Raw genomic sequence first — 27,557 nt, 5'->3', positions numbered from 1 at the left:
CCTACATTTAGAGTCTTGATTACCATTGTAAAATTGTTTTCTGAATTGTGTTTTGGCATTTTTCCATGGGGCTACATTGAAGTAAACCTGAAGAAACCTCTGTGAGGTTCCATGTTATCTTCTTATGCAGATGTCATCCAGCATTTTGTTCCTTGTGTAGCATGGTTCCCTTTACAAGAGGACTCGTTCGAGAAATTTCTTTCTGGGGTCTGTACCAGGAGTCTTAAGCTTCTTTAAGCAAGTGGCTAGATTTTATTGTTACAGACAAGATGAACCTCACAACTGATTGTGTCTCCATCTGAGTAGAATGCCAGGAATCTTGGAGCCAGAGTTTTAAACACAACCCCACAAAAAGTATTATGGTTTGTCTTCATCAAAGTGGTATATGGATAAATATTTTTAATCAAATATCACAAAAATAATTTCATTTAAATGGCAAAGGTCCGCGTCCCAATATCTTCTGCTCTCTGGTTCCATCCCCCTCTATATACTTAAATAGTATTTTGTTTACTTCTTTACTTAGAAATTACCTATGGGCTACTGACTTCTTGATCAGTTCGTAGTTAGCTAACGTCTCCCCCATATCTGGCCTGCTTTTAGAAATGATATCAAATATTTAATTTTTTTTTTAAATTTTGTTCCTTTTAATACTAGTAAGTGGAGTTGCTATTCTGTGGAGCTTTGGTAATATCTCCCGACTCATGTGAAGCACATGGATATTATCCACTGTGTCCTTTTTTTCTGTGTTCTTCCATACATTTCCATCTCCAAACTTCTTTCAGTTATGTTGTATTTGAGCATTGTCAAGTTTGATAACACAGCCTTTGTTTTTCTTACTTTGTCTATGTATTTATTTCAAATATTGACTAAAAAAAGGCAACTGAGAATATTTATCTAATTATTTTCATCCTTTCTTATGGCTTGATATATAAGATGAAGAAAAAACTGAGAGAAGTTTGGAGAGAAAAATAATATAGATGCATAAAATAATGAATTTAAGTTCAATAAAATATATAGTAGAGGAAAAACAAAGAATACACAACAGATTTCTCTGATGCGATTTAAACTGCATGTGTGATATTATAAGCACTAAGAAAAAGTTTGGCAATGTCTTAAAAATTTAAGCATGCATCTATGCTGTGACTCAGAAAGTCTCCTCCTATGCATTTACACAGATGCTCACAGCGATTTCATTCATAATAGTAGAACCTGGAAGCTGCCCTAGAGTCTCTCAACAGAAACATGACTAAATAAACGGTTGTGCAGTATTTGTACAATAAAATAGTACCTAGCAGTAGAAAGAAAGAAATCATGGACACACACAAAAGCATGGTGAAATCTGTGTTACTCTGAGTGAAGGTAATGTTTGATCACTTTGATAAGAAGTACAAGAAAAGGCAAAATTAATCTCTTGTAATAGAAATTGGAGAAGTGTTCGCGTAGGGTTGGGGTTCCTGTTAACTAAGGTGGGTGTTGACTAAGGACACTGATAAGGGTGGTTGCTGAGTTAATAGAAATGTTCTGTATCTTCGTGGGAAGGAGTTTGCATGGGTGAATGCATTCTTTAAACTGATCAAACTGTTCGCTTAAGATCTTTGCAATTTACCTTTATAAATTATACTGCAGTTTGGAGAAAAAAACCTTCTTGATGCCTACATAATCTGTAACTTATTGGGAGAACGACAAGTGATCATATACAATTTTACTATTCAGTATAGTAAATGCTATGATATTCATAAAAATTCATATAGCATATGAATTGATATATAGAATATGATATAGCATAAAATTTCAGAAATGCTTGAACAGTTGGATTTGCCACAATCCAAAGGGTATGTTTTTAGCAGAGTTTGAGTGGATTATCCATGTGAACATCTGAGATTTGATGTGTGTGTGTGTATGTGTGTATATGTGCGTGTGAAGTTTCACTTTTCTCCTAGCATTTATCCCCTGATTTTGACATAATTTTTGCCTGATCGTTTTCCTTTTTCTGCATGATCTCTGTGATTTCCACTTTACATACTTATAATGATGTCCCTATGGCTCTGGGAAAATTTTATTGATTAGCCTAGGGCCTTGAATCAGACTAGGGTTTTTTTGTATTTGTTTTTGTTTTTTCTCTCTAGGATATTATCAGATGTGGTTCATGTACTCTGGGTGGTTACTGAACTGGTTTTTGATACATCCAAAAATAACAAGACCTATGAAATAGACACAAGTGAGGGTTAGGAAATGCTTTTTATTCATTCATTTAATGAGGCAGTAAACGGATGCTCATTGAGCCAACCAGTGTGTATGGGCATGGCATATAGTGATGGACCAGAGGTTTGATCACAGACTTCAAAGCTGACTTAACATACTTCTGAAATGTCCTTAGGTGGCTGATTAAAAACACAATGAAGGTAGGGGCGCCTGGGTGGCTCAGTCGGTTGAGCGGCCCACTTCGGCTCAGGTCATGATCTCGCGGTCTGTGAGTACGAGCCCCGCGTCGGGCTCTGTGCTGCCAGCTCAGAGCCTGGAGCCTGTTTCAGATTCTGTGTCTCCCTCTATCTGACCCTCCCCCGTTCATGCTCTGTCTCTCCCTGTCTCAAAAATAAATAAAACGTTAAAAAAATTAAAATAAAACAAAACAAAGAAAGCACAATGAAGGCATTTCAGTTGAGTGGAGAGGATAAGTACGGGATGTTATGAGGACCCCTGTAGAGCAGTGGGGAATTGAGGAGTGAGGGTCAGGGGATGTCCTTGCCTTCAGGAAGCACCGTCTGAGCTGAGTCCTGCAGGCCAAGTTTGTACAGACGAGAGAGTTGAGGTGACAAAGCCAGAGCTGGAGTGTAACACATGCAGTATTTTATGAAAGGCCTCCTTTTCTTCCTGCTTCAGCACGGAGTGTGACCAGGCCTGGCGAATCACATCAAGGCTGCAAAATGGGAAACCTATTTCTATATTTTGACATAAAGTGTTAGCATGGGGAAAATAAAATTTAAAATCTGGCAAGAAACAAAATTCCACTTAAAGTGATTATAGTGATCGCAGGTTTATGAACATCCATTTCAGGAAAAATCAGTGTGTTTCGATTGCAGCAGAGATATTTTATGTTTTAGGAAAACAAGATCTCTCTCACACTAGGAAATATTCATGTGTGTTGTTTTCCTCACATTATTTCCCGTGCAGGGAACTTGTCAGTAGTACTAAGATCTCCTCCGAGGCTTACTTGCACAATAGCTGTGTGTGGCAGGCACACACATTTTTTCAGTCTTAAACAAAACCTTTGCCGGAAGATACATAGTCTTACTCATTTGCTATAGAAGCTTGCGATCCTTCATTTTAGGTTTCTTGAAAGGTGAAGTTTTAGTGAGGACCACATATTTATTCTTCTCGTAAAATCCTTCATAAGTTACACTTCAGACCCCATAATAGTGAATTTGAGGGGAGTGTTAGTTCATGCATCACACACTGCATATTTCTAAATCCTTATATATTTTCCTCCAGTCTGATAAATTATATGCTTCAAGGGATGACAGAATGCTTTCCCAAAGTTTATTGGGTTTTAAATGCCAAGTGGCTGGAAAGTTTTTCGATGATTTTAGACTTTTGCATCCTTTCTGAGTTGAGGGGAAGATTCATCAATTTGAAAGATTCTCTGAGACCCCAGTTGGCAAGCTATAGCCTGTGGGCTAACTCTGGTCCCTGTGCCTTTAAAGTCTGTGAGCTTTGGTGGTTTTTACGTTTTTTAAGTGTTGTTAAAATAAAAAGGAAGAAGAAGAAAAAGAAGGATATGGTACAGAGAGATACGTGGCCTGCTAAGCCTAAAATATTAACTGTTTGTTACTTTACAGAAAAAATTGGCCTCTTCCTCTCTTAGGCCATGAAGCTAGAATGAATATTTAGTGCACACGGTGGGAAATTTTTGGTTATTAAAACTTCAGCGATATTTAGATGATAAAATTAGCATTCTGAATAACTCAAAATGTGTTTTTAAAAAAATCCTCTTTGCTGTGTATTTTTATTTTAAGTTTTTATTTCAATTCCAGTTAACACAGTGTTATATTAGTTTCAGGTGTACGATACGGTAATTCAACACTTGCATCCATCACCCGGTGCTCATCGCCACGAGTACCCTCCTTAGTCCCCTTCACCAGTTTTCTCCATTCTCCCACCCCCCTCGGCTGTATATTTTAATAATTAATAGGGCAGTTACACTCAGGTGGCAGCACAGGTTCAAACTGTATTGCCCTTAGCTTTACTAAGCTTAAAGCCTCACAGGTTACATAAATGCAAGGTCAGTAAAAAAACAAAAACTAAAACAAACCCCACAACCCTACCCTGCTAAGCCTATGTGCCAATCACAGCCAGTAGAGGACCTGTGATAGCCGTGACATACAATTCACCAGCTCCTGTATGTTGATTTTTCAGTCTTACGGTGATGGATTTGTCAGTCGTTTTCATATATCCACAAAACACGTATTATCGTGTGACATTTGTCTAAATGAAGGTTGAATTTTAAAAGCATGTTGTTTCGTTCATTTTAATTTTTCAATTTTCCATGCAGATTTCCAGTTCTAAAAGGTTTTGTAAATATAAGCTGTTTTAGCTTGTCTTTTCTTTCTTTTCACATGTTTTCACGTGTGAAACACTGCAAGTGGATGTGGGTCCGATCATGTGAAGAAACGATGCTTCCAGACCTATGGCAGGGTGCTCACTGCCACCAAAATAAGATGAACTAAAGCAGACCAGCCTTTCTTTCCTTTTAGTAAACAAGGTCATCCAAACTTAATTATTTCTATTAAAAGCTGCAGAGGAGTTTTTGCTGATGGCCACAATGGGAGCCTGGTTGGGGAAAACGCGTAAGAAAAGAAAATATCAATTTTTGTCAAAATTTGTGGAAATAAAATTGAAGAAATAGGGCAGTGCAGGCACAGATGCTGTATAACAAATGGGCCAGAAATCAAATGTGCATCCAAAACGTGGTGTAAAAATTATCTATGAAACCTTAAATTTGGTATTTACAAATATGCAGTATTAAATATTAAAAATAAAACATGTTGTGCCTAACTAGAAAACCTTTATTCCCAGCTGAAAATTTGATTCTCAAACAAAAGTCAGCATGGGCATGATGATTGTTACTTTGTTAGTTATTCGACATCCAGTAACATCTCTGAGACTGAGTTTCCTGATTTGAAAAAAATAGCAGCCCTCCCAAACTGAAGAGTTTTCCATGTGGCCCCAACAATGCAGTATGCACTAGGATTCTTTAAATACTAAAGTGATACATAAGGATTAGATGTTGTTTTTATTAAATCAATGGTTGCGTCTCTTCTGATGTTTCTTAACTTTTCCAAATGCTGCTGTATGAAAGGAGACATTTCACATATATTTATGCCTTTATATCAAGGCAGTGATGGGTAACATGGGCACTCTTTTGACATGTTTGAGACTTCAGTTAAAATAATGTCTTGAATGTCTGTATGCTTGGAAATGAAAAGAAGTGCAAAAAAATCCCAGTTTACTGATGATGTGAACACTGAAGAAAATACCATAGGATACGCATTTGTTCATAAATAATAAACGTGCCCTCTCTGTGAAGCTCACCTTCAGTAAAACAGCACTGTCTTAAATGTCTCAAATTCTCTTGACCTTTCAGCGTGATAGTGAAGTCTTAAATGCAGTTTATCTAAATCTTCACTAATTATCTTTCCATTCAAATATCTTTGTATTTGTTGGTATTTATTCAGTTGCTTAAAAAACAAAAATCAGAAAAAATGAGGAAACAAGGCAAAGAATCAAAATGCCCAGGGGTTTCCTTCAGCACATTCTGGATTTTGAGGCTGATATGTTGTTTCCACAGATGTGCCTGCTTTGTCTTTTTCTGACGTCCATCCCTTTATAATAGCGAGATGACCAGCAGGGCCTTTATGGAAGGAGAGCCAGTTCCCAGTAGTTCTGTGTTTTGTTTTGTTTCCTCCTCTCCCATGTGGCTCATTTGGGATCCAGTTTGTAGTAAGCGTCCTGTCTCTTCTCTCAGGACCCACCTCCACACCCCCATTCCTCCCTTCTTCCTGAACCACCCCAGTCCTTGGGAGTTTTTGTCACCAGATCATTCCATCCACTACTATTCTATTTATTGCATTATGCTACTGTCTTCTGTTCTCTTGGGAACTTCACTTTATTCAGGGAGGGGGATGTTAGTGGCCATGCTCTTAACAGTTATAAGATGTGTAAGTTTTAAAAAAAAATAGTTTATTTTTGAGAGAGAGAGTGGGAGAGGAGGAGCGTGAGAGGGGGAGACAGGATCCAAAGCAGGCTCCATGCTGACAGCACAGAGCCTGATGCGGGGGCTTGAACTCATGAACCATGAGATCATGACCTGAGCCAAAATGAAGAGCCAGACGCTTAACCAACTGAGTCACCCAGGTGCCCCTAAGTTGTTGTGTAACTTTTTTGCTTGAAACTCTCTGATGGATTTCCTTCCAGTATGCTTAAAGTGAAATACACAACGTTATCATGGCTTGCAGGCCCTCCTTGCTCTGGCCTCCACCTCTCCAACATCTTCTACCCTGTTCTTCCTTTCTTGACCATGCTCCAAAAGCACTGGTTTCCTTACTGTCCCCAGAACATGCAAAGTATGCTCAGGGCATCTGCATTTCTGGCTTTTCTTTCTCCTATGCATGTAATTTAATATGTACCAACATATACATATAATGCAACTTAGTGTCGAATGAATGTGTGTGTGTGTGTGTGTGTGTGTGTGTGTGTCTGTGTGTGTGTGTGTGTATTCATTCTGTATTATTTATTTGCTGCCCCACTATGTACTTTAATAACAAATACCATGAGAACTGAAACTCTGTGTTGTTTACTTCTGTAACCCCAGTGATTTCAACAATATATTGTCCATCGTGGCTCTTAGCCTTTTTCTAAGTAAATGAATAAGTGAATGGATCAGTAAATGAACGCATGTATGAATGAATCATTCTGCCACACGTGTTAAAATGGTCTCATAAAGTTGGGGGGGCCACCCTGGGGCTATAGTGTGGCCTCTGCTCCTCCTGATTGTGGTGGATTAAGAGTACACAGCAGACAACATTTTTGAGAAAAGCTAGATGCTGTCACTCAAAAGAAGGTTGTGAGAAGGGCGAGAATAGATACCTACCCCTTTACTGTATTTCTTGATCAAATTTTGTCAGCAAGATACAAAGAAGATGCCCTACCTAAGCGTTAACAGTCCTGACATAAAGCTCAAATAATGTGCAGTGAAGGCTTGAGGGAAGGTGTGGCCATTCTGAAAAGGCAATGGTAGACACAGCTAGGATAAGGAAAGCCCAGGAGAACACGAGATCATCCCTGGAGACCATCCAGTTTTCACCGCGTTCATCTGTGTGTGTTAGACCAAATATTACCCATCGTGCAGATTGTTGGGACATCTAAATGTTAGACAAAATAGCTTAAATCCTGAAGAAATCTTTCAGTATGCGTCCTACATCACTAGGTCTTGCATTGCACTTTTTGTGTTTTGGAGGCCAGGAGTGTGACTGAAGAGTACCGATCAGGTAACAAACCCTGTAAACTACAAATTGAGTCAGTTGTGCGGTGTGTGGGAAAGTAAACCGGAACCTCCTGTTTCAAAGCTACTATGTACTTTTTGTCAAAAACGTGCCTTTTTTTGCTACTGATCACTTTTATGTATGCAAAAAATTGTTACAAAATCGTTTTTTAAAAGGTAAAATTTCTGTTTTTGTATAGAAGTCATTCAAAAACCTCAGGTCAAAGTGCAACAGATTAGTAACGTAATATGGTACTTATGTTTTAATTTTTTGTGATTAAAAAAGGGAAGTTTTGTATTTAAAATTTTTATTTCAGTGTTTAAGAGATCATATAAACAAATATAAAAGAGGATGTCATGCGGCATGCACAATTACAAAAACTCAATATATAGGGACAGCTAGATTATATGTACGAAATTAAAACACCTGATATTTGAAATGGCACAAACATCTATTTCTCATTTAGTTGACTTACATCTTCTAAATTATGATGGTCTCTTGCTTTAAATCTTCCTTGAATTATAATTTTATAAATTGATGTTTTCCCTATTATTAGATTGTGATCATTTTGAGTGTAGTGTCTATGGCTCTAGACATCTTATGTTCCCTGTATTATCTTCTCTATAATTACTGTGGAATAGAGGTTGTTTTTTTTAAATATTTTTATCTTTATCCATTTCAAGAAGGACAGAGAGAGCGAGTGGGGGAGGGACAGAAAAAGAGAGGGAGAGAGAGAATTGCAAGCAGGCTCTGCACTGTCAGCATGGAGCCCGAAGGGGGCTCGAGCTCACAAAATGTGAGACCATGACCTGAGCTGAAACCAAGAGTCAGATGCTTAACCAACTGAGCCACCCAGGTGCCCCGGGAAATCACTTTTTTGATAGAATCCTCTGTAAATGAGTAAAATTGGAATGAACACATTTCTGATCAACTTGTAAATTCTATTAATGTGTTTATGCCAATAAAAGGTAGAAAACCGTGGCCACTTGCATGGCATGTTCAGCTGTTCTTTTTATATAACCGATATTGAGAAAATTTTCACATTTCTAATGGTGCCACGGGAAGGTAATGCAGAGAAGATTTTTAGACAGCAAGAAATATGGTTGGAGTCTGAAAAATAGTTTGCAATGAAATGCGGACTATTAGCACTCATAATTTAAATGTTTACTGGACACTGCATTGGGTACCATATAGTGTTTCATTCTTCTCATACATGTGTATTTTCTCCTTTGAAACGGCCCGTGGAAATTTGGGCCTACTTCCCATTTAAAACTGGACTTGTTTTCAAATAAAGGGGGTATAGTAGTTTTTTCAAATTGGCGATCGTAGAAAATATAAAATCCTGCCATTGGATAAGAAAATGGAAGTTTATTTTAGCGCACAGAAAACGTGGTCATTTCCAGAGTATGTTTTCCCTTCCTTTTTTTTAACCCCTTTCCTTTTTTTCCAGGCATTTCCTGGGAACATCAATTCTGACGGCGTGGTACGGCATGATTTGCAGCACGTGGTCATTGCCCGCTACGTGCGCATAGTGCCTCTGGACTGGAACGGAGAAGGCCGCATTGGGCTCAGAATTGAGGTCTATGGCTGTTCTTACTGTGAGTACCTTTTGGAATTCGCGGTTGATTTTGTCATCTTCATTGACTTAGTAATTTATTTTTGATTATTTCACATGACTTGCTTTCTCTGACGGTAAACTCCCTCGTTTTGTATATGAATAATATGCGAGGTTATTTGTATGTTAAAATATATCTTTACATTTTTACACAAACATATAAAATATATATATTTTATTATATATATTATTAAATATATTATATTTAATAATTATAAAAAATTATTAAAATTTTTATATATTTATATTGTTATTTAATATATATTAATATATTATTTAATAATATATTAAATATTATATATTTATATATTATATAATTATTATATAATAATAACTATTATAAAAAAGGCATATAAAAAATACCTTAAACAAAGGATTCGGGAATTGATTTTTGTTTAGCAGACTAAATGGCAAAGCTTATTAATTAGGTTGCCCAAAGTCTTATGAAATATTTAAGAAGCAGAAACTTGCAGTATTATCCATCATTTTGATAATTTGCGATGGATTTTGGATACATTCTCGAGAACTTCCTGGCACTTGTCTTCGGTTACACCTTTTACTATTTTAAAGCTAATCAGTAAGTTTTAATGTCACTGATATTTTACATGTCTATAAGTTTTATTTGCTTCATTTAAAAATTGACTTGGGGACGCCTGGGTGGCTCAGTCAGTTAAGCGTCCAACTCTTGATTTTGATGCAGGTCAAAAAAATTTTCTTTAATGTTTCAGCACACATTAATGTTTTAATAATGTTTAAATAAACATTTAAATAAATTTTTAATTAAACACGAAATGTTTAAATAAATGCTTAAAAAAGTAAAAATTGACTCGGTCACCTAAAACAATACTTGTCCTTTAATTATGTTTTAAACTTTTTTTGTATTTTGTAAATATTTTAAACTTTTTATTTATATTTTGTAAATGCATATACGTGTGTATGTGTGTGTGTGTGTGTGTGTATACACACACACACATTATATAAATATAGATAGATGGATAGATCTAGTGATTGTAATATGTGGATTTTGGGAATTGTGGTTCTGTTGTCTCTCTTTTACTCATTTTGCTGATTTCCTCCTCCTCCTCCTCCTCCTTCATTTCTTTCTTCTCCCATAGCCTTCTTATCTGCCTCTCCCTATCTTAGGGCTTCCTCATCTTCCTCACCGTGACTTTTGTTTCTTTGAAACTTGATCTGTGGAGCTTCTTTGGGACCGAGGTTGATGCTGGGTTCATCCACAGAAGATTTATCTTTGCTTATTTGCTTCTATGAAGGCCTAGCCAACACAGAATTACTTTAAAGATCGTTTGAGCTGTTTTGAGGCCACTAGCTAGTGAGTTCAGTCTGCAAATGCATGATTTGCAAATACTGGCTTTAAAATATGAATTCTCTGGTGAAATATTTCCCCCTCCTAGGAAGTTGTTTTTCCCCTCTTACCGCTGGGGGAAGAGGAATGCTGGATAGGGACGGAATGGGGAATTGGGATATTAGCCTCATGCAAGGAGTCTCCTGTTAGACTCTTCTACCCCTTCCTATCGATCCAGAAAAATAAAAGCTCACTGTAACCAGAAGACGGCAGGTGTCCTCTTGGGCAGGCTTTTTGAAATTAACCAACATTTGGTGGTTTATAATAAAATACACATAAAGCCTTTACCTCTGTAAGAATTAGTTACAGAGATTGGTGAAAATGGTAGCCGTGGTGATGACCAAATCCTATTTATTTATTCATGGGCAACATCATTATGTGCAAACTGAACTGGTTGCTACACAGGGGCCATGGAGATCATTGAAAAAATTCCCTACTTGTTTATTTTATTTGGTCATGCATCACTTTAGCATAGCAAATACAATGAATGGAGAGACATATGGATTTAGTTCTTCAGGAGAATGTGGCTCTTCAGGAGGAAGATTTAACCTGCCAGGAGGAGCTAAAATGAGCCCTAACATAAATTTGGGTTTTTTATTTGTGTGTCTGGGTATTATGGACACAGAACCCTGTATTCACACATTTTCTGACTGTCAGCACATTGGGAAAGCCACAACAGAATGTGAAATTTTTCTCTACACGACGGATTTTCTAAGCAGCATGCTCAGCTTTTGGTAAATGAAAAATATGTAACACTCTTCATGGGAACCATGATGTGTGTAATTTATTTTATTAATAATTATTTATTGAGCACTTTTTATGTGTCATGAAATGTGCTGAATGTTAGTAATACAACAGTGAGTAAGGAAAACGTGGTATGAGAGACAAAGGGGAACAGTTAGTGTAGGAATAGTGTTTGGGGTAAGAATAGCGGAGGTGAAAGGTCACTTAAGCTAGCATGACAGAGCTGAGCGGAAAACCGGCTGGTGTGGTGCGTGTGGTGCCAGGGCTCACTACCGCTGCCTCTTTCCCCGCCGCGTAATTCCGACAAAATGAACACCTGGGCCGCCATCACCAAGTCAATGAAAGCATCGCATGGATACCCCACCAGCACCCATCAGGCCCCCTGCGGTTACTGCTGTTTTTTTAAGTTTGTGTGTTTATTTTGAGAGAGAGAGGGAGCGAGCGCGAGTGAGCGCGCGCAAGCTGGTGAGGGGCAGAGAGAGGGGGAGAGAGAGAATCCCAAGCAGGCTTCGTGCTGTCAGCACAGACCTTGTCTCGGGGCTCAAACCCACGAACTGTGAGATGATGACCTGAGCTGAAACCAAGAGTCAGACGCTCAACCAGCTGAGCCAAATGGAACCCTAAAGTACACACTATTTCTCACCTGACTTACTTTGTTCGAAACAGTAATTGTGAGAATTAGCCACGCTGTCATGTGAGGGATCTGTTGATATTCATTAGTACTGTTACTCTATTGTGTGAATATTCTACACTTACTCATTTCATGTTGATGAACATATGAATTGTTTCCAGTTTTTGGCCATTTGGGTCAGATTGCTGTAAACATTCCACATGGGTGTCGACTTAGGAATAGGTAATGCTAAGTTAGGATATCTGTGTGCTTTAACTTGTGTCAATCATGACAAATTTTTTCCTGAAGCGGTTGTATCAGTTCAGACTTCCACGACCGATGTCCTAGTGTTGCTGTTGCTTCACAAATTCCTGCACTTTTTATTGATTTGAAAGTCTTAGCCATTCTTGTGGGTGTTATTTTATCTCATTGTGGTTTTAGGGAACACTTGCCTGGTTTTTAAAGAGGTTATGCCTGTTGGTCATCTATAGGCCCTCTTTTTGAAGTGTTTATTGGAGAATTTTGCCCATGTTTCTATTGGGTTTCTTCTTATTGATCTATCTTCTCATTGCTCTGAGTAGTTCTTACAGCCAGCTCTCTTTTTAAAATTTCATTCTTGTTACAGTCTCTAGAAATGTATCTAAATATCTAAAAAAAATTGAAATGGTTGTCTTTACAAATAATTGTTCCATTCCATTCCATTCCATTGCTTTCCATTCCATTCCATTCCATTCCATTCCATTCCATTCCATTCCATTCCATTCCATTCTAAGTTTATTTTGAGAAAGAAAGAGAGAGCACGAATGTGGGGGACAGGTAGAGAGAATCCCAAGCAGGCTCTGTGCTGCCAACACAGAGCCTGATATGGGGCTTGGACCCATGAACTAAGAGATCATGGCCTGAGCTGAGGTCGGACACTCAACCAACTGAACCACCCAGGTACCCCTAAAATTAATCATTTACATTTTTTTTTTTAACATTTATTTATCATTGAGAGACAGAGACAGACGGAGCATGAGCATGGGATGGGCAGAGAGAGGGGGAGACACAGAGTCCAAAGCAGGCTCCAGGCTCTGAGCTGTCAGCACAGAGCCTGACGCAGGGCTTGAACTCACAAACTGCAAGATCGTGACCTGAGCTGAAGTCGGACGCTTTTCCCATTGGGCCACCCAGGAGCCCCATAAAATTAATTATTTTAAAACCAACACCATCAGTGGGGTTACTTTAGAACTCAAAGTAAGGGCAAATGCAGCTTGCCCAAAGGTAAATAGTGCGCTGACCTGGGTGTGGCCTAAAACATGAGGGCATGTACTATAATCATTTGCAAGTGGATCTGTAAAGTCGTGTGCTAGTGCTATTATGGGCTTTTCCATCTGGTGAGGGCTCTGGAAATCACAAGATGGGAAGGGGGAAAATACCTGAAGCTAAATAGGAAGCTAGATTTTTCCAGTGTTAAGTCCCTCTGTGGCAGGGGAGGGAGAGGGGTCTGCCACTTTAGGAAACTGTACTAACATCATACCAATAGATGCCAGTGGAGTAAATGATGAATCGGCAGCATAAAATAAAATAAAGTAAAATAGAAGTTTAAAAATACCACTGTAGTAGGTTGAAGTAAATTGGATAATGGCCCCAGAGATAGGAGTTACTCATCCCTGGAACTGTAAATGTTATATTGTGTTTGTAGATATGATTAAGTTAATTATTGAGACAAGGAGAGATTGCCCTGCATTATCCAGGTGGGTTCTAAAGCAGTGGGTTCTGTCCTCATGAGAGGTGGACAGAGGGAGAATTCACAGATAGGAAAATGGCTGCATTGTGACCACAGAGGCACAGATCCAGTGATACGGTTGTAAGTCAAGGAATGTCAGAAGCCACCAAAAGCTGGAAAAGGAAAGGAACAGATACTCCCCTGGAGCCTCTGGTGGAATTCGGGTCTTGCTGACACACTGATTTGAATCCAGTGAAACTGATTTGGGACTCCTAGCCTCCTATAACACTCCTGTTACAACAGGGGCAGGAAACTATACCAGCATCAATACCAGTATGGGGGGGAAAAAGGTATGAAAATAGTTCTAGAGTAATGCTCTTCAGGAGAACTTCAGGCAAAGACAGAAATGTCCTTGACCTGCTGGAGGCCACCGCTCAAGTTTGCCTGTTGAGCACTTGAAATGTAGCTCAGACAACTGAGAAACTATATGTTAAATTGTATTTAATTTTAATTTATTTAAATTTGAATTTAAATAGTGTAACTGCTGGCTACTATATTGGATGGTGTAGATTAGAAGAACCAAAACATCTGTATGTTATTATTTTCTTTCAAGTCCTTTTATAGTTTAAAGTATCGATAACATTCATTTTTAAATGTCATTGTCTGATTTTTCCCTTAGTTTGGAAAACATCGATTTAATCACCCTGGAAGCTGTCTTTATTGTCAGAAAGTTGATGACTAGTCATTTCTCTCACCAGATCCCTAACTGGGCCATTTTCCTAACTCATGTCCAGATCAGATTATTTTTTGTCGATTTTTGAAGAATGCATAATGTGTTTATCTCTTTTCCAAGAAAAATACATGTTTATAATAAAAATATGTGTTAAACCTATTTGTGATGGAGAGCTTTCCCAAAGGTATTATGATTTAAATTTACCTGTTGTGGAATTCAGGCCAGTGTGGGCCTTTAGAAGATGGCCTTCTAGGGGCACCTGGGTGGCTCAGTCGGTTAAGTGTCCGACTTCAGCTCAGGTCATGATCTCGTCGTTCCTGAGTTCGAGCCCCGCGTCGGGCTCTGGGCCGACAGCTCGGAGCCTGGAGCCTGCTTCAGAGTCTGTGTCTCCCTCTCCCTCTGCCCCTCTCCTGCTCACGCTCTGTTTCTGCCTCTCTCTCAAAAATAAATAAACATTAAAAAAATATTTAAAAAAAGATGGCTATATATATATATATATATATATATATATATATATATATAGCTTAGGGAACTATGTGTCAACAACTTTGGGTTTTCTTTTTTTTTTTTTTTTTTTTTTTTTTCAGGATCAAAACAAGTTTATTACGGCCGGGCCAGACAGGGAAATACAACAGGTCCCAAAAGTCTGGCCCTGAACAAGCTTTGGGAATGTCTTATAAAGGCTGTATTGACCAATTGGGTTGCAAAGGGTGGCAGTTGGAAATGGTGGGCACCAATTACACAGTGTTGTAGCTTTTTAAAATATAAGGCGGGCACCAATCACACAGTCCTGAAGAATTTTAAAATATAACTTGTTGACTCTAGTCCATGGGGGAGGGGAAGAAAGAAAAAAAGAGGTTAGAGAGGGAGAGAGCCAAAGCATAAGAGACTCTTAAAAACTTTGGGTTTTCAATGAGAAAAAGAATGGTGGAAATGTCAGTCAGATACACCCTTCCATTTTTCCCCATTAAGCGTAGTAGAACTGTGTATGCTGGGGTCCTGGCAAGGAAAAACTAGGCTTTGATCGCTCCTGTGGGAGAGAAACGCATTCTCTATCTTTCTAGCAACCCCTTAGAGGATTTATCTGAGGTCTGTCTTAAAGTTCCAGGTTAGGGAATGGGGTTATGCTTCCTGTATCTCAAAGTTTGCCAGCAGAACTAGAGAGGGAGAAATCTCCGTATGAGCACTGTCTCTGTTGGAGGGCACCCACTGTACTCCCCCCCCGTGCCTGTCATCGTCCCCCAGTGCACTTCCTCCGTGCTCACTTTGTCATCTGAGAAATCAGACACTTCTCAGGGTTGCAAATGAAACGTTCACTCTGCTCCAGGTGGACAAGGTTTTAGTTCCAGGCCACTACTTTGAAGCCTTTAGGGCTTCTGCTGAGGTTTTGTTTCCTGACTTGTCTTGAGGGTAACATGAGTTCCAACTTCAATGACTCTAAACTTCTTGCAAATCATTCTGCTCCTTCTCCATTCAGTTGTCCCTCAAGTTTAGTTGAAACAAGTGCATGCTGTTATTTTTCAAATGGAGTAATATTCCCCACCTCTTGTCACTCAGTAAGCCTTCTCCCAACACACCGATGCTCATCTTGCTCTGTACCAGAGGGACCACATGAAGCAGAAGGGAGAAGTCTCACTGTCACAATTTTTAAAAACCATTTATGGCTGCAGTGCTCAAACATTCGTTTTACAAGAGCCCCACACAGTGTACTGATTGAAGCAGTGAACATTTTTGGTGACAAATCCTGTATTAGCTTTTGACCAGTCTTCCTAAGAGTGAGGTCAGTGCCTTGGGAAGCCAAGAGACATACACAGCTAAGCTAATTTTTATATATGCCTTCACTTTCGATGAATCATTCATAAAGCCTAGATATATCGCCCAGTGCAAATCATGGTGGAAAGTAAGCACCAGCAAAAGCAGGAGACAGGGGCGAGAGAAGCCAAATCCAAAGAGACGGACAGTGTTTTGTCCTTTTCCTGCTGGGCAAATGAGGTCATCCTCTTACAGGGACCGCAGCTGACCCTCCCAGTTCCCATGCTGCCCAGGCCAGAGGTGCTGTCATGTGCATGCGCGTCACTTGCCCAGATCCACGAACTGTGGGGTAAGACAGCTGGGCCTACTTCTGTCACAGATCTGGAGGGCAGAAGTTGGACATCAAGGTGTTAGCCGAGGTGACTCCTTCTGAGGGCGGGCTCAAGGGGAGAAGCCGTCTCTTGCATCTCCAAGTTGTGGTGGTCGCTGGGAATCCTCGGTGCTCCTTGACCCGGTGGGGCATCGTTCCAGTGTCTGCCTCCACTTTGAAATAGTGTTCCTCCCTGTGTGTCAGTGTCTTTGTACCTTCACATGGCCCTCGTGTAAGGACACCACTCATTGGATTTAACATCCACCTGAATCAGTATGACGTAATCTTAAAGTAGCTAATTATATCTGCAAAGACCCTGTTTCCGAATAAAGACCATGTTTTGAGTTTTTGGGTGGATATGAATTTTGGGAGAACATGTGTATTCATTAAAATTGGGAACAGTGTCTATCCAGATCAGTTTAGCTCAGCAGAGAAATAAATAAGCAGTTCTGGAAGTCTACCCATGTTTTCCTACTTAAATTAAATATTTGATTTTGCATAATATAAAAGGGCCTCAGTTACTTGTATTTTGTGTTCTTCACACACACATACACACACACGTACACACACACACACACACACACACACACAGAATAAAAGATTTTTTATGTTGCTTGGGGATCAATAAATTGTGACACAGACTCATCAATCCCATTAGCATCTATTGAATTCTATTTGTCGAGATTTTGCTCATTTTAAATCTGAAATGCAAATCTGACCGTATCACACCTGTGGTCGAAACACTTTAATGATGCTCCATTGCCTATAAAGTCCAAGGTGTTAGCTTGAAATACAGTGCCCTTCCTAGTACCTCTGCAGCCTTATCTCCCTCTGTGTCCTGTTTCCTACTACATACCCTGTTTCTTTAACCTGCCTTCTTCCAACATGTCGTCTCTGACTGCAAAGCCCTCTCCATTCTTCACCCCCTCAGTTTATTTTTTTTATTTTTTTAAATGTTTTTATTTTATTTTTGAGAGAGAGAACGCGTGAGTGGGAAAGAGACAGAGACAGAGGGAGACACAGAATCTGAGGGAGGCTCCAGGCTCCGAGCTGTCAGCACAGAGCCTTACATGGGGCTCAAACTCATGGACAGTGGGATCATGGCCTGAGCCAAAGTCAGATGCTCAACCGACTGAGCCACCCAGGCGCCCCATCACCTCCTCACTTTCTTATCTTCCAGGATTTAGTTGAGATGCAGTTTTCAACAAGAAGACTTCTCTGGGGGCACATGGGTGGCTCAGTTGGTTAAGCATCCGACTCTTGATTTCGGCTCAGGTTGTGATCTCACGGTTTGTGAGTTTGAAGCCCACATCAGGCCCTGGGCTGACGGCATGGATCCTGCTTGGGATCCTCTCCCTCTCTCTCTGCCCCTCCCCTGCTCGCTCGCATGCTCTTTCTCAAAAATAAGTATAAATACTAAAAACAAGAAGATTTCTCTGAATTTCCAGAATGAATCGTAATTTTTTTTTTTGCTCACATTATACTATGTGAATATCTCCAATGAAATATTTATCAAAGCATTCTAAAATATAGCAGACTATGAGGTACTGGGGGAGAGGCCAGACACTGTTATCTTATTCATTATTGGCATCTTGTCCATTAGCAGACTCTACACAAGTCATGTTTGCTGAACTGAACTATTATCAGATGTAAATGATGCAGACCTAACTTACTCCCTCAGTGAAAATTGATTATTCTTTGATGCTGGATAGATTAGTTGAGCAGGGTATGATCCTGTTGTATCCTGTTGAATGGTGCTGTATTCATAAATGTTCCAAAGCGTCAAATAAAACAAAGGATTTAGTATTTGTGTTTCTTTTTTTTTTTTAAACGTTTATTTATTTTGAGAGAGAGAGAGAGAGTGTGTGTGTGAGCAGGGGAGGGGCAGAGACAGAGAATCCCAAGAAGGCTCCATGCTGTCCACGCAGAGCCCAACACAGGGCTTAATGTCATGAACCACGAGATCACGACCCAAGCCGAAATCAAGAGTCAGATGCTCAACTGACTGAGTCATCCAGGCACCCCTTAGTATCTCTTTTTCTAATTTAAAAGTTTTGAGAGCTTGTGTTATTTCTAGTTAAGATTATTTTAAACCGGGGCGCCTGGGTGGCGCAGTCGGTTAAGCGTCCGACTTCAGCCAGGTCACGATCTCGCGGTCCGTGAGTTCGAGCCCCGCGTCAGGCTCTGGGCTGATGGCTCGGAGCCTGGAGCCCGTTTCGGATTCTGTGTCTCCCTCTCTCTCTGACCCTTCCCCGTTCATGCTCTGTCTCTCTCTGTCTCAAAAATAAATAAATGTTAAAAAAAAAAAAAAAAATTAAAAGATTATTTTAAACCACAATTTCATGAGGCTCCTTCATAAATTATAAATACATAAATTGCTTATCATCAGAGGAAAAATACCCCACTCTTATTAGTTAATTTGAACTTTATATCCAGATTCATGTGAAAATAAAAACAAATCAATGTAAAAATAGATTCAACAGCTATCAAAGTCAAGTTACACAGGGTAAAGAGATAATTATAATTGCCACGGTAGTATGTTATGTATGCAGGACATGCTGTGTTCCTAAATGTGTGTTCAGGTAGACAAAAAATAACTTTGATATGTGTTCTTGCCATTAAGAAAAATGGAACTTAGATTCAAGCACGTGTATTCTTTAGTTCTTTGAAAAGTAGTTTGCATTTCATTTTTTTTTTTTTCAACGTTTTTTATTTATTTTTGGGAAAGAGAGAGACAGAGCATGAACGGGGGAGGGGCAGAGAGAGAGGGAGACACAGAATCGGAAACAGGCTCCAGGCTCCGAGCCATCAGCCCAGAGCCCGACGCGGGGCTCGAACTCACGGACCGTGAGATCGTGACCTGGCTGAAGTCGGATGCTTAACCGACTGCGCCACCCAGGCGCCCCAGTAGTTTGCATTTCAAACTGGAATTGGAATGCTTTGTAACAGAAAGGTTATCCCTCTATATCTAATGGGGTCTCACTTCATGGTGATAATGCAGTGACTGATGCTTATTGTAGCAGGTGGAAAATATTTTTGAGATCATTTGTGTTATGGTTTTTACTTACTGAGCAATGTAAATTCAAAGGTATAGGTATTAAAGATAATAAATTATCATTTTATATAATATATACCATTTTATATAATAAATAGTCTGATAAATACTCGGTGGGTCTCATTCCTGGATTGGAATTTGAGGGTGACATTTGCGTTGAATGGAAATTTATGGCATGAAAAACAAAGAATTGCGTTCTCATTTTTCATGTCTGTGGAGATGCATGCGATCAGCATTTGGTTGTTTCTTTTCAGTATAGTTTCTTTTACTTGGGAGGTAGTTACTTTCTAAAAGTCTATTCAATGAGAAAACATGGCAAGTGTAAGTAAGTTTCTCCTTAGATACAAGACAGTCACACATGACTGCTAGTTCATATTTTGGAGAAATATTTACTTAGTCATTGATTTAGAGTTAGATTTACATTGTATTGCTTACTACAAAAATATAAATTTAAAATACTCTCAAGAATTTTCAAAGCTCACATATAAAATCAACAGTGTTGATTTAAAGTAAACCAAAATTATTGACAGAGAATAACATATAATCGTACCTGTTTGCAGTTCTGAATTAGGAGTAACAGTATACTTCAACTGTGGAAAAAGAGTGGATTTATTTTTCATTGTGAATATTAGTTGAGAATTCTCTTCATAAAATAAGTTTCCAAGAAAAATACATATTTAAACCAAAGCGTACACATATTACGATAACTGGTTGAAGATTAGAAGAAAATAATGAAAAATAACTACGCTTCAGCATGGTTTACAAATAAGGTATTTTGATTAATACAAAGAGTCACATGTATACTGCACAAGAACTTTAAAAAGTTCCCAAGAGACCTCCCAGCCCAATCCCTTATTTTACTAATGAGGAAACCAAAATCCACAGGGTTATGTGAGTTGCATAAGTGAGTTAATTGCATACCTAGAAACGCTGCATAAAAATCTGAAGCATTGCTCCTTTCCTGTCATTTGATACCTCTCTCTTCTGGCTAATTCTTTTCTTCTCCATCCACAAGGACTTTCTATAGTCATAGTCATGGCCTACAGAAAATATTATTTTGTAGATTCTAAAGACTATAAAAATTGGCCCACAGTTTTCACTATAAGAACATATAGGAGGAGATATTCAGCAAGAAAAATATCAACACTTTTGTACATCCCACATGTCCAATAGGGGAATTTAAAGGACTGGTCATCATAACACACTCATTTGAGGACAGCTTGCAAATAACACAGCTCAAGCTTTTTCGCATTTTGGTACAGAAAGTTTTTCAACCTCGGTGTGCTTCCTTCAGGAACGTCAGCTCCTGAGATATTTTAACTACCATTTACGTATATGTTAATCCATACTTGCAAAGAATACGCAAGTTAAAATCACAGTTATATAGTCCATCAGTGTTTCACTTATAATTCCTGAGTAATGTGAGGAAAGAAGTAAAATTTAAAATACTGCAAATATACACTAAGAGATTCTTTTATTAGCTTTTACTCTTGAGTTGTTAGTCTTAATTATCACCTATTTAAATTAGCTTAGCTAGGGAGAAAAAAGCAAATATTTAAGACAGCAGTTATCACCCTCATAAATTAAAAGTAACAATATAATAAAATAATCATTTAGTATGCTGACTTAAACCTTCTAGCAATGCAAATTATTTGGGTATATTTTTTAAAAATTAAATATCACTCATTTTAAAACATTTAATAACTTTATTCCTTTTAGACTAGTATCAGATTTTTTATACCTAGACTTGAAAAAATTATCACAATTTTTTTAGACTCCGGTTCTCATTGGAATATATATATGTAATATTTTCTTAAGCTCCAAAGAGTGTCGTATTCGTCTTTTTTAGTCTTTCATGCTCATTTTGGTGGATGGGGAGGAGTTGAAGAGCCTACCCCTGCCCTCTGTTCCATTTCACTCCCGGTTAATGAGAGAATGATCCTAGGGAAGGAGGCAGGTCCCTTGGACCAATCTCTTTGTAAACGTTCTGATAAATGTGCCCCCTGCACTCCCAAATAATTAACTTTTCTAGGAGGAAAGCTCTTATCGGTGGAATGTGTTGAGCATACCTGTTACGAACCTGTTTCAGGATGTTTATGGCAAACTAAACACACTTAGCTTCTCCGGATTTATGAACATAACTCCCTGGAAAATAACTCATGAGCTAGGTGATCACTGAGGTGTTGAAGGGAGGTGTTTCCCGACCTAAATGTTCAAGAATAAGCAGAAACTATGCCTGATCCTGAGAATAAGGGAAGGTTTTTGGCTAGGGGACCTTTTCCCCAGGAGCATAGTTGTAGGGGGAACTTGCAGTCAGACCATTGGAGACGCTCCAGACTTTTCTCAGATGTCAGAGTACACATAATACTGGGCCTTAATTTTAGGCTTCATCCCACCCAGCCTTGTGATGGATGGTTCTTGAAATTATTGGTAAAATTGAGCTTTAGGTTAAGACCTTTATTTGTATAAATCTGATGTGCTCCTCTGATCTTAATCTCTCTACATGGATTGTATTAATTACTAGCCTTAGTCAAATAGACAGCATGTAAAGCCTCCTGCAACATTTTTTCTTCCCTGCTGTCAACCTACTACTTATCAGATATTTAGGGGTTTTGTACTATTTTAAAGTTGCTGTGTCAGCTGTATTTATGTATGCTACAGAAGGAATTTAGAGACTGGGCAAGTGGCTTCTTATACTTGCTTTAAAATGCAAATGTTATAATTGGGAGTGGGGAAAATCCTCTTTCCTATGGCAGTGTGCTTATATCTAAACGATCATTCCTTTCCTCAGATCATTTTACAAGGTTTTCTGTGCTGCCGAGGACCAGGTGACAATATGACTGAGGTCACTCACTCTAAGTGTTTGAGTCTGAGCAGCACAGTTGGTTTAACAGCACCTCTGATTAAAGTCTACTCCAAATTTAGACAAGTTGTGACCATCTATTACAGGAATGCTTTTTGTTGATCAAAAAATAAATTACATTAGCCAATACTAAAGTTCGCAATCAAAGAGCAAGTTCAGTCATAGCAAACCCCAGCGAGAGGTGCAGAAGCATATCCAAGGGGTAGAATGGAACAGGGGGTTTCAGTTCATTCTTCAGATGAGCTTTTTTTCAGCAGTTTTTAAGGGAAAACATCACACAAATTAATTTAGAACCATTGTACAAAGGAGGTTTTCTGAATTCAGGATCGTAGGATGACTAGAAAATGCATTGTGTTTGTTTTTCTGTCACCCGACAGTGCAAAGTCATTCTGGACCGTCCACCAGCCATGCAGTGTAGTGACCGTCTCCCACATCTCTTACATGACCTTCCATAAATAACTCTAAATCACCCCATCTCCTGTTTTTGTAATTTGTGCCACTCGTTCTTTTTTTATTCTCTATTCTTGTTCTTTCTACAATAAAAGAATGTTTTAAAACAAATCATATTTTATACTTTGGCTATGGCGATGTTTTTGGTGAGAAAATTCATTGTTGGCCATGGGGGCAAGAGGATGTCCCGTCCCGTTCCGTATAGAGTCTTCAGCAGCATCACTGGCCTCTGCCCATTAGATGCTCGTCATACATCACTCCTTGTTCAGGAGTGACAACAAAAATTGACACCAGACGTTAAAACATGTCTGCTGTGGGGGACAGCATTGCCCCTGGGTGAGAACTGCTTGTGGAGATCGCACTTGTCACTTGGTAATTGGATTGTTAAATTGTTAGGCACTATAAAATAAAGAAAATAGACACACTGTAAGAAGCAATTTAGTTTTTGTTTAATCTATATTTTAGTGCCTGCTATGTGCAGAAAGTGTCTCCTGCATGCTGAGATGTCCCAAGACTTTATAGTGAGAAGGGTGATAACCATGGTATTACAGTATGCTTCTAGAGGTAGATCCCCGGTGTATATACTGTAGACAGAAACACTCCTATATCACCTTATCAGCAGAAATATTGCAAGAAAAACGACCCCGTGAACACTTGTATCTTTTATCTGTGCCTTTTGCAGATTTTTTCCCACATTTAAAAAATACAAGCTGTTTTTTTTTAGTTGCCAATTGGTCAGTACTTTGCCATAGTTAATACCATTTTTTTTTTCAGCTAGGACCAGCTAGGATCTGTATTTTTTCGGGGGATAATTTTACATTTTCTTTCATGTGAATTTAAGTTTGGGATTGAGATAAGATTGACTGGATCCTCCCTCCACACAGTTTAGGCTGAATATTATTTATATAATTGTTGCTTTGCATTTTGCATTTGCCAATAGACAGTTAAAAACAATAGAAATGGTATCAAATGTGCTTTGCTACTAGAATACAAATTCATATTTGTTTAGCACACTCCATTCAGATTTGAGAAATATCGACATTCACGGTGTATAATATGAAGGCTGATTTTCTCTAAAAGAGAGGAGATAAATATGTCAAATAAAGCTTTGCTCCATTTCTTCTCAGCTTCTTCTGCAAGGAGCTCTAGGCCTACTATTAGGGAGAGAAAGAAAGCCTGGTTTTGCATTTTTTCACAACACTTTCATTGACTAGGTACCACCATGTGAAACCACATGACCTGGTGAATGTGTTGAGTAATCTGACTCAGACCTGTCCAATGCATATGAAACGCCATGCCTTTCCCCCTCCCTAACTCATGGGGCTCTGGTAAGAAATGGAATGATAGAATACAAGTGAATGTTCTTTGGATTTTAAGGATAAAGTCATTGTATCATCTTGATCATGTTTATTCAGAGATATACAAAGTAGAATATAATATGTAAATAGTATAAACTATGTTCTATTTAGAGGTTCACTCGCTCCAGTGGGTGATGTCATTAAATTGGTTTGGCTGGTTTTTTATTGCTTTAAATTGAATTGACCAAGTCAGAGCTACTTGGATAACTTGAGACAGTTTCATTCTGGTTCACATGGCTCACTTTGTAGTAATCTTAACCTCAAAATCAGTGTGTGTGTGTGTGTGTGTGTGTGTGTGTGTGTGTGTGTGTGTAGAGAATTTGATCCCTTTTTTGAGGGGAAAATAAATAATGGGAATGCTTTTTCTTAAGTATCAAGGACTTTTTTTTTTCTTAGACAATTTTACTTATTTTTATGTAAGCTCTATGACCAGCATGGGACTTGAATTGACGACCCAATATCAAGAGTCCCATGCTCTACTGACTGATCCAGTTAGGAGCCCTGGGAATGCTTTTAACTGTGATATTTTCCATGATGTACTGGGATCACATTTCAAAATTCAATATGCTAGTATTTCCACAGTGCTTTTTTTAATTTTTAAAAATTTTTAATGTTTATTTATTTTTGAGAGAAAGAGAGACACATAGAGTATGAGCAGGGGAGAGGCAGAGAGAGTGGGAGACGCAGAATCTGAAGCAAGCTCCAGGCTCTGAGCTGTCAGCACAGAGCCCTACATGGGGCTCAAACTCACAAACCGTGAGATCATAATCTGAGCCAAAGTTGGAACCTTGACCACCTGAGCCACCGAGGTGCCCCAATGGTGCTTTTCAATTAAGAAAAAAGAGGGTGATTTTATTAACTAAGCTACCATTTGTTTAGGTTAAATTTCATTAATTTGAATTATAAATATATCTGATAGGAAATATTGTATCTAGAAGGTGAGAAATAGCTACCATTTATTGAATATGTTTGGCTTATGTCTGTAATGCAGACATTATACAAAATAGGTGGTGGTGTCCTCATTTTGTAGATGAGAATACCAACGTTTGAAGAAGTAAAATAACTTACCTATATATCACATGCTGTCAGTCTAGCCTTTTTTTTTTTTCCCCACCAAAGCATGTTACCTCCTGGAGGCAGCGTAAAACCAGAGCAAAATAGATCCACATGGAGGATAGTAATAATAATATTTATATAGCTAGAGTATTCAACATTTACTCACCATAGGTGATGTGTCAGATACTATGCTCAGTGCTTTATTTAATTCTCTTAAACTTCTGAGTTGGGAACTATTATTGTCCCCATTTTATCAATGAGAAAACTGACGACTGAGTAAGTTTTTATTTACTCATTCAGCTAGTGAGCATTAAACACCAGGATAATGATGTATTTGGTTTGTTTGTTTGTTTGTTTATTGATTGATTGCCTGTTCCCCACTGCATCCAGTAGAACAATTGGAAAAGGAAAATGTGGATTCTTTTCTGCCTTACTTTTTGTAAAATTAGTTCTTTTGGGGTATGTGGGTGGCTCAATCTGTTAAACGTCCAACTTTGGCTCAGATCATGGTCTCATGGTTCATGGGTTCGAGCCCCATGTCAGGATCTGTGCTGACAGCCCAGAGCCTGGAGCCTGCTTTGGATTCTGTGTCTCCCTCTCTCTCTGTGTCTCCCCTGCTCATTCTCTCTCTCCCCCCCGCCCCAAAATAAACAAACATTAAAAAAGCACAACAGTGAAGTACTTCCTTGACAGGGCACCTGGGTGGCTCAGTTGGGTAAGCATTGGACTTCAGCTCAGGTCTTGAGGACTTCAGCTTGGGTCATGATCTCATGGGTGTGAGTTTGAGCTCCACAGTGGGTCTGCCCCCTCCCCCCCTCCATGTTGGGCTCTACAGAGCCCACTCTGGATCCTCTGTCTCCCTATCACTCTGCCCCTCCCCTGCTCGTGTGCACAGTGTGCAGGTTCTCTGACTCAAAAATAAACAATTTTTTTTACAAGTAGTTCCTTGAGGGCTGTGACAAGAAGAAATGGTTGAATGAACTATTTGTGCAGCCACTACGAAAGTGTGAAGAGTTTTTAATGGCAAGAAAAATGAGATGGAATTAGGTAGAGAAAAGCAGAATATAAAATTGTTTATATAAACAGTCTCTCTTTCATTTACCAGTTGGTAAAAAAAAAAAATTAAAAAATTAAAAGGAGTATAAAAACCACATCAGAGTGCTAACCCTATTATTTCTTTTTAAAAACTTTTTTTCATGTTTATTTTTGAGAAAGAGAGCAAGCACAAGCGAGGAAGGGTAGAGAGAGACACACACGCAGAATCTAAAGCACGATCCAGGCTCCTAGCTGTCAGCACAGAGCCTGACCCGGGGCTCAAACTCACAAACCTGGAGATCACGACCTGAGCTGTTGTTGGACGCTGAACCAGCTGAGCCACCCAGGCGCCCCATCATGGATAACTAATTTTCTCTTGCATTCTTTTCTGCATTACCTACATCCTATAACTATATCAAACTGTATTACTATCAAAAATTACTATAATCAGACACAGTTTGAAATGCATGCAAGATCTAAATCTCAATTTATAAATTCAGGTGTGTATGAAAGCTATCATTCCTTTATTAACAATTTGAATTTCAAGCTCCCATCCTGATGTTCTTTGGGGGAATTTTAATCTTAGTATATCTTGTTGTCATTCCATTGGAGGGTCTTACTCAGTGTTATTGAACATGTACACACTTATCTGTCCCTGATATTTATTGTCTTCCTGTCCACATCTCCCTTCCCCCAAGCTCAGTGGCTCTCTGCTGTTTCTCTGGTACTACTAGGCATTTGAATCAATTGGGAACCTGTTGGATGGTCTACCAATAAATCATTACTTCAAAAGAGCAGCTAGTTACTATATCGGAAGAGTATGTAAAGCTAGCTGATTTAACTAATTTACTTAGTGTTCAGATTTCTAATAACAAAACTGTTCATTATGGTATGTATAGAATTAATTATATCATAAAAAGTACCTAAATTCTGTATTTTTAATTATATATGAAAAGGAGCAGTATAATACCTCTGTACTCTTGTGATTTCTATTTTAAAATTTATCTTTGAATATTGTATAGAATACTTAGATTAGTAATAATTTGAAGAATAAATATATTGTTTATAGTGAAAAACAATCTAGAAAGCATATTCTTTAGATTATAAGGGTTACAATTATATCTTAAGCAAAATGATACCTTTTTTCTATTTTAAACTATAGACCATCAATTTTCAAATAAAGTAATTTGTGTTTTCATTAGTCTCTAATATTGCATAAAGACTTGGGTGATTTTGTATGTCTTCGACATATTCAGCATTCATTTGCAAAAATTTGATTCACAACGTCAGTTTTAAGTTTTGAACAC

At 38.6% G+C, this 27,557-nt stretch overlaps 1 protein-coding gene across 1 annotated transcript in view; it reads left to right on the top strand.

Annotated features, from left to right (window-relative positions):
* The window catches only part of CNTNAP2 (contactin associated protein 2), a 1,972,370-nt gene that overhangs the window by 822,893 nt on the left and 1,121,920 nt on the right, over nucleotides 1-27,557 (top strand). Inside the window, exon 4 of the mRNA XM_058723957.1 lies at nucleotides 8,989-9,136. Within this exon, the coding sequence (XP_058579940.1) occupies nucleotides 8,989-9,136 (148 nt within the window). The remainder of the gene's footprint in view (nucleotides 1-8,988; nucleotides 9,137-27,557) is intronic.

The sequence above is a fragment of the Neofelis nebulosa genome, chromosome 4 (assembly GCF_028018385.1).
Source record: "Neofelis nebulosa isolate mNeoNeb1 chromosome 4, mNeoNeb1.pri, whole genome shotgun sequence".
In the NCBI taxonomy this organism is placed as follows: Eukaryota; Metazoa; Chordata; class Mammalia; order Carnivora; family Felidae; genus Neofelis; species Neofelis nebulosa.
This window is presented reverse-complemented; position numbering and strand designations above follow the sequence as displayed.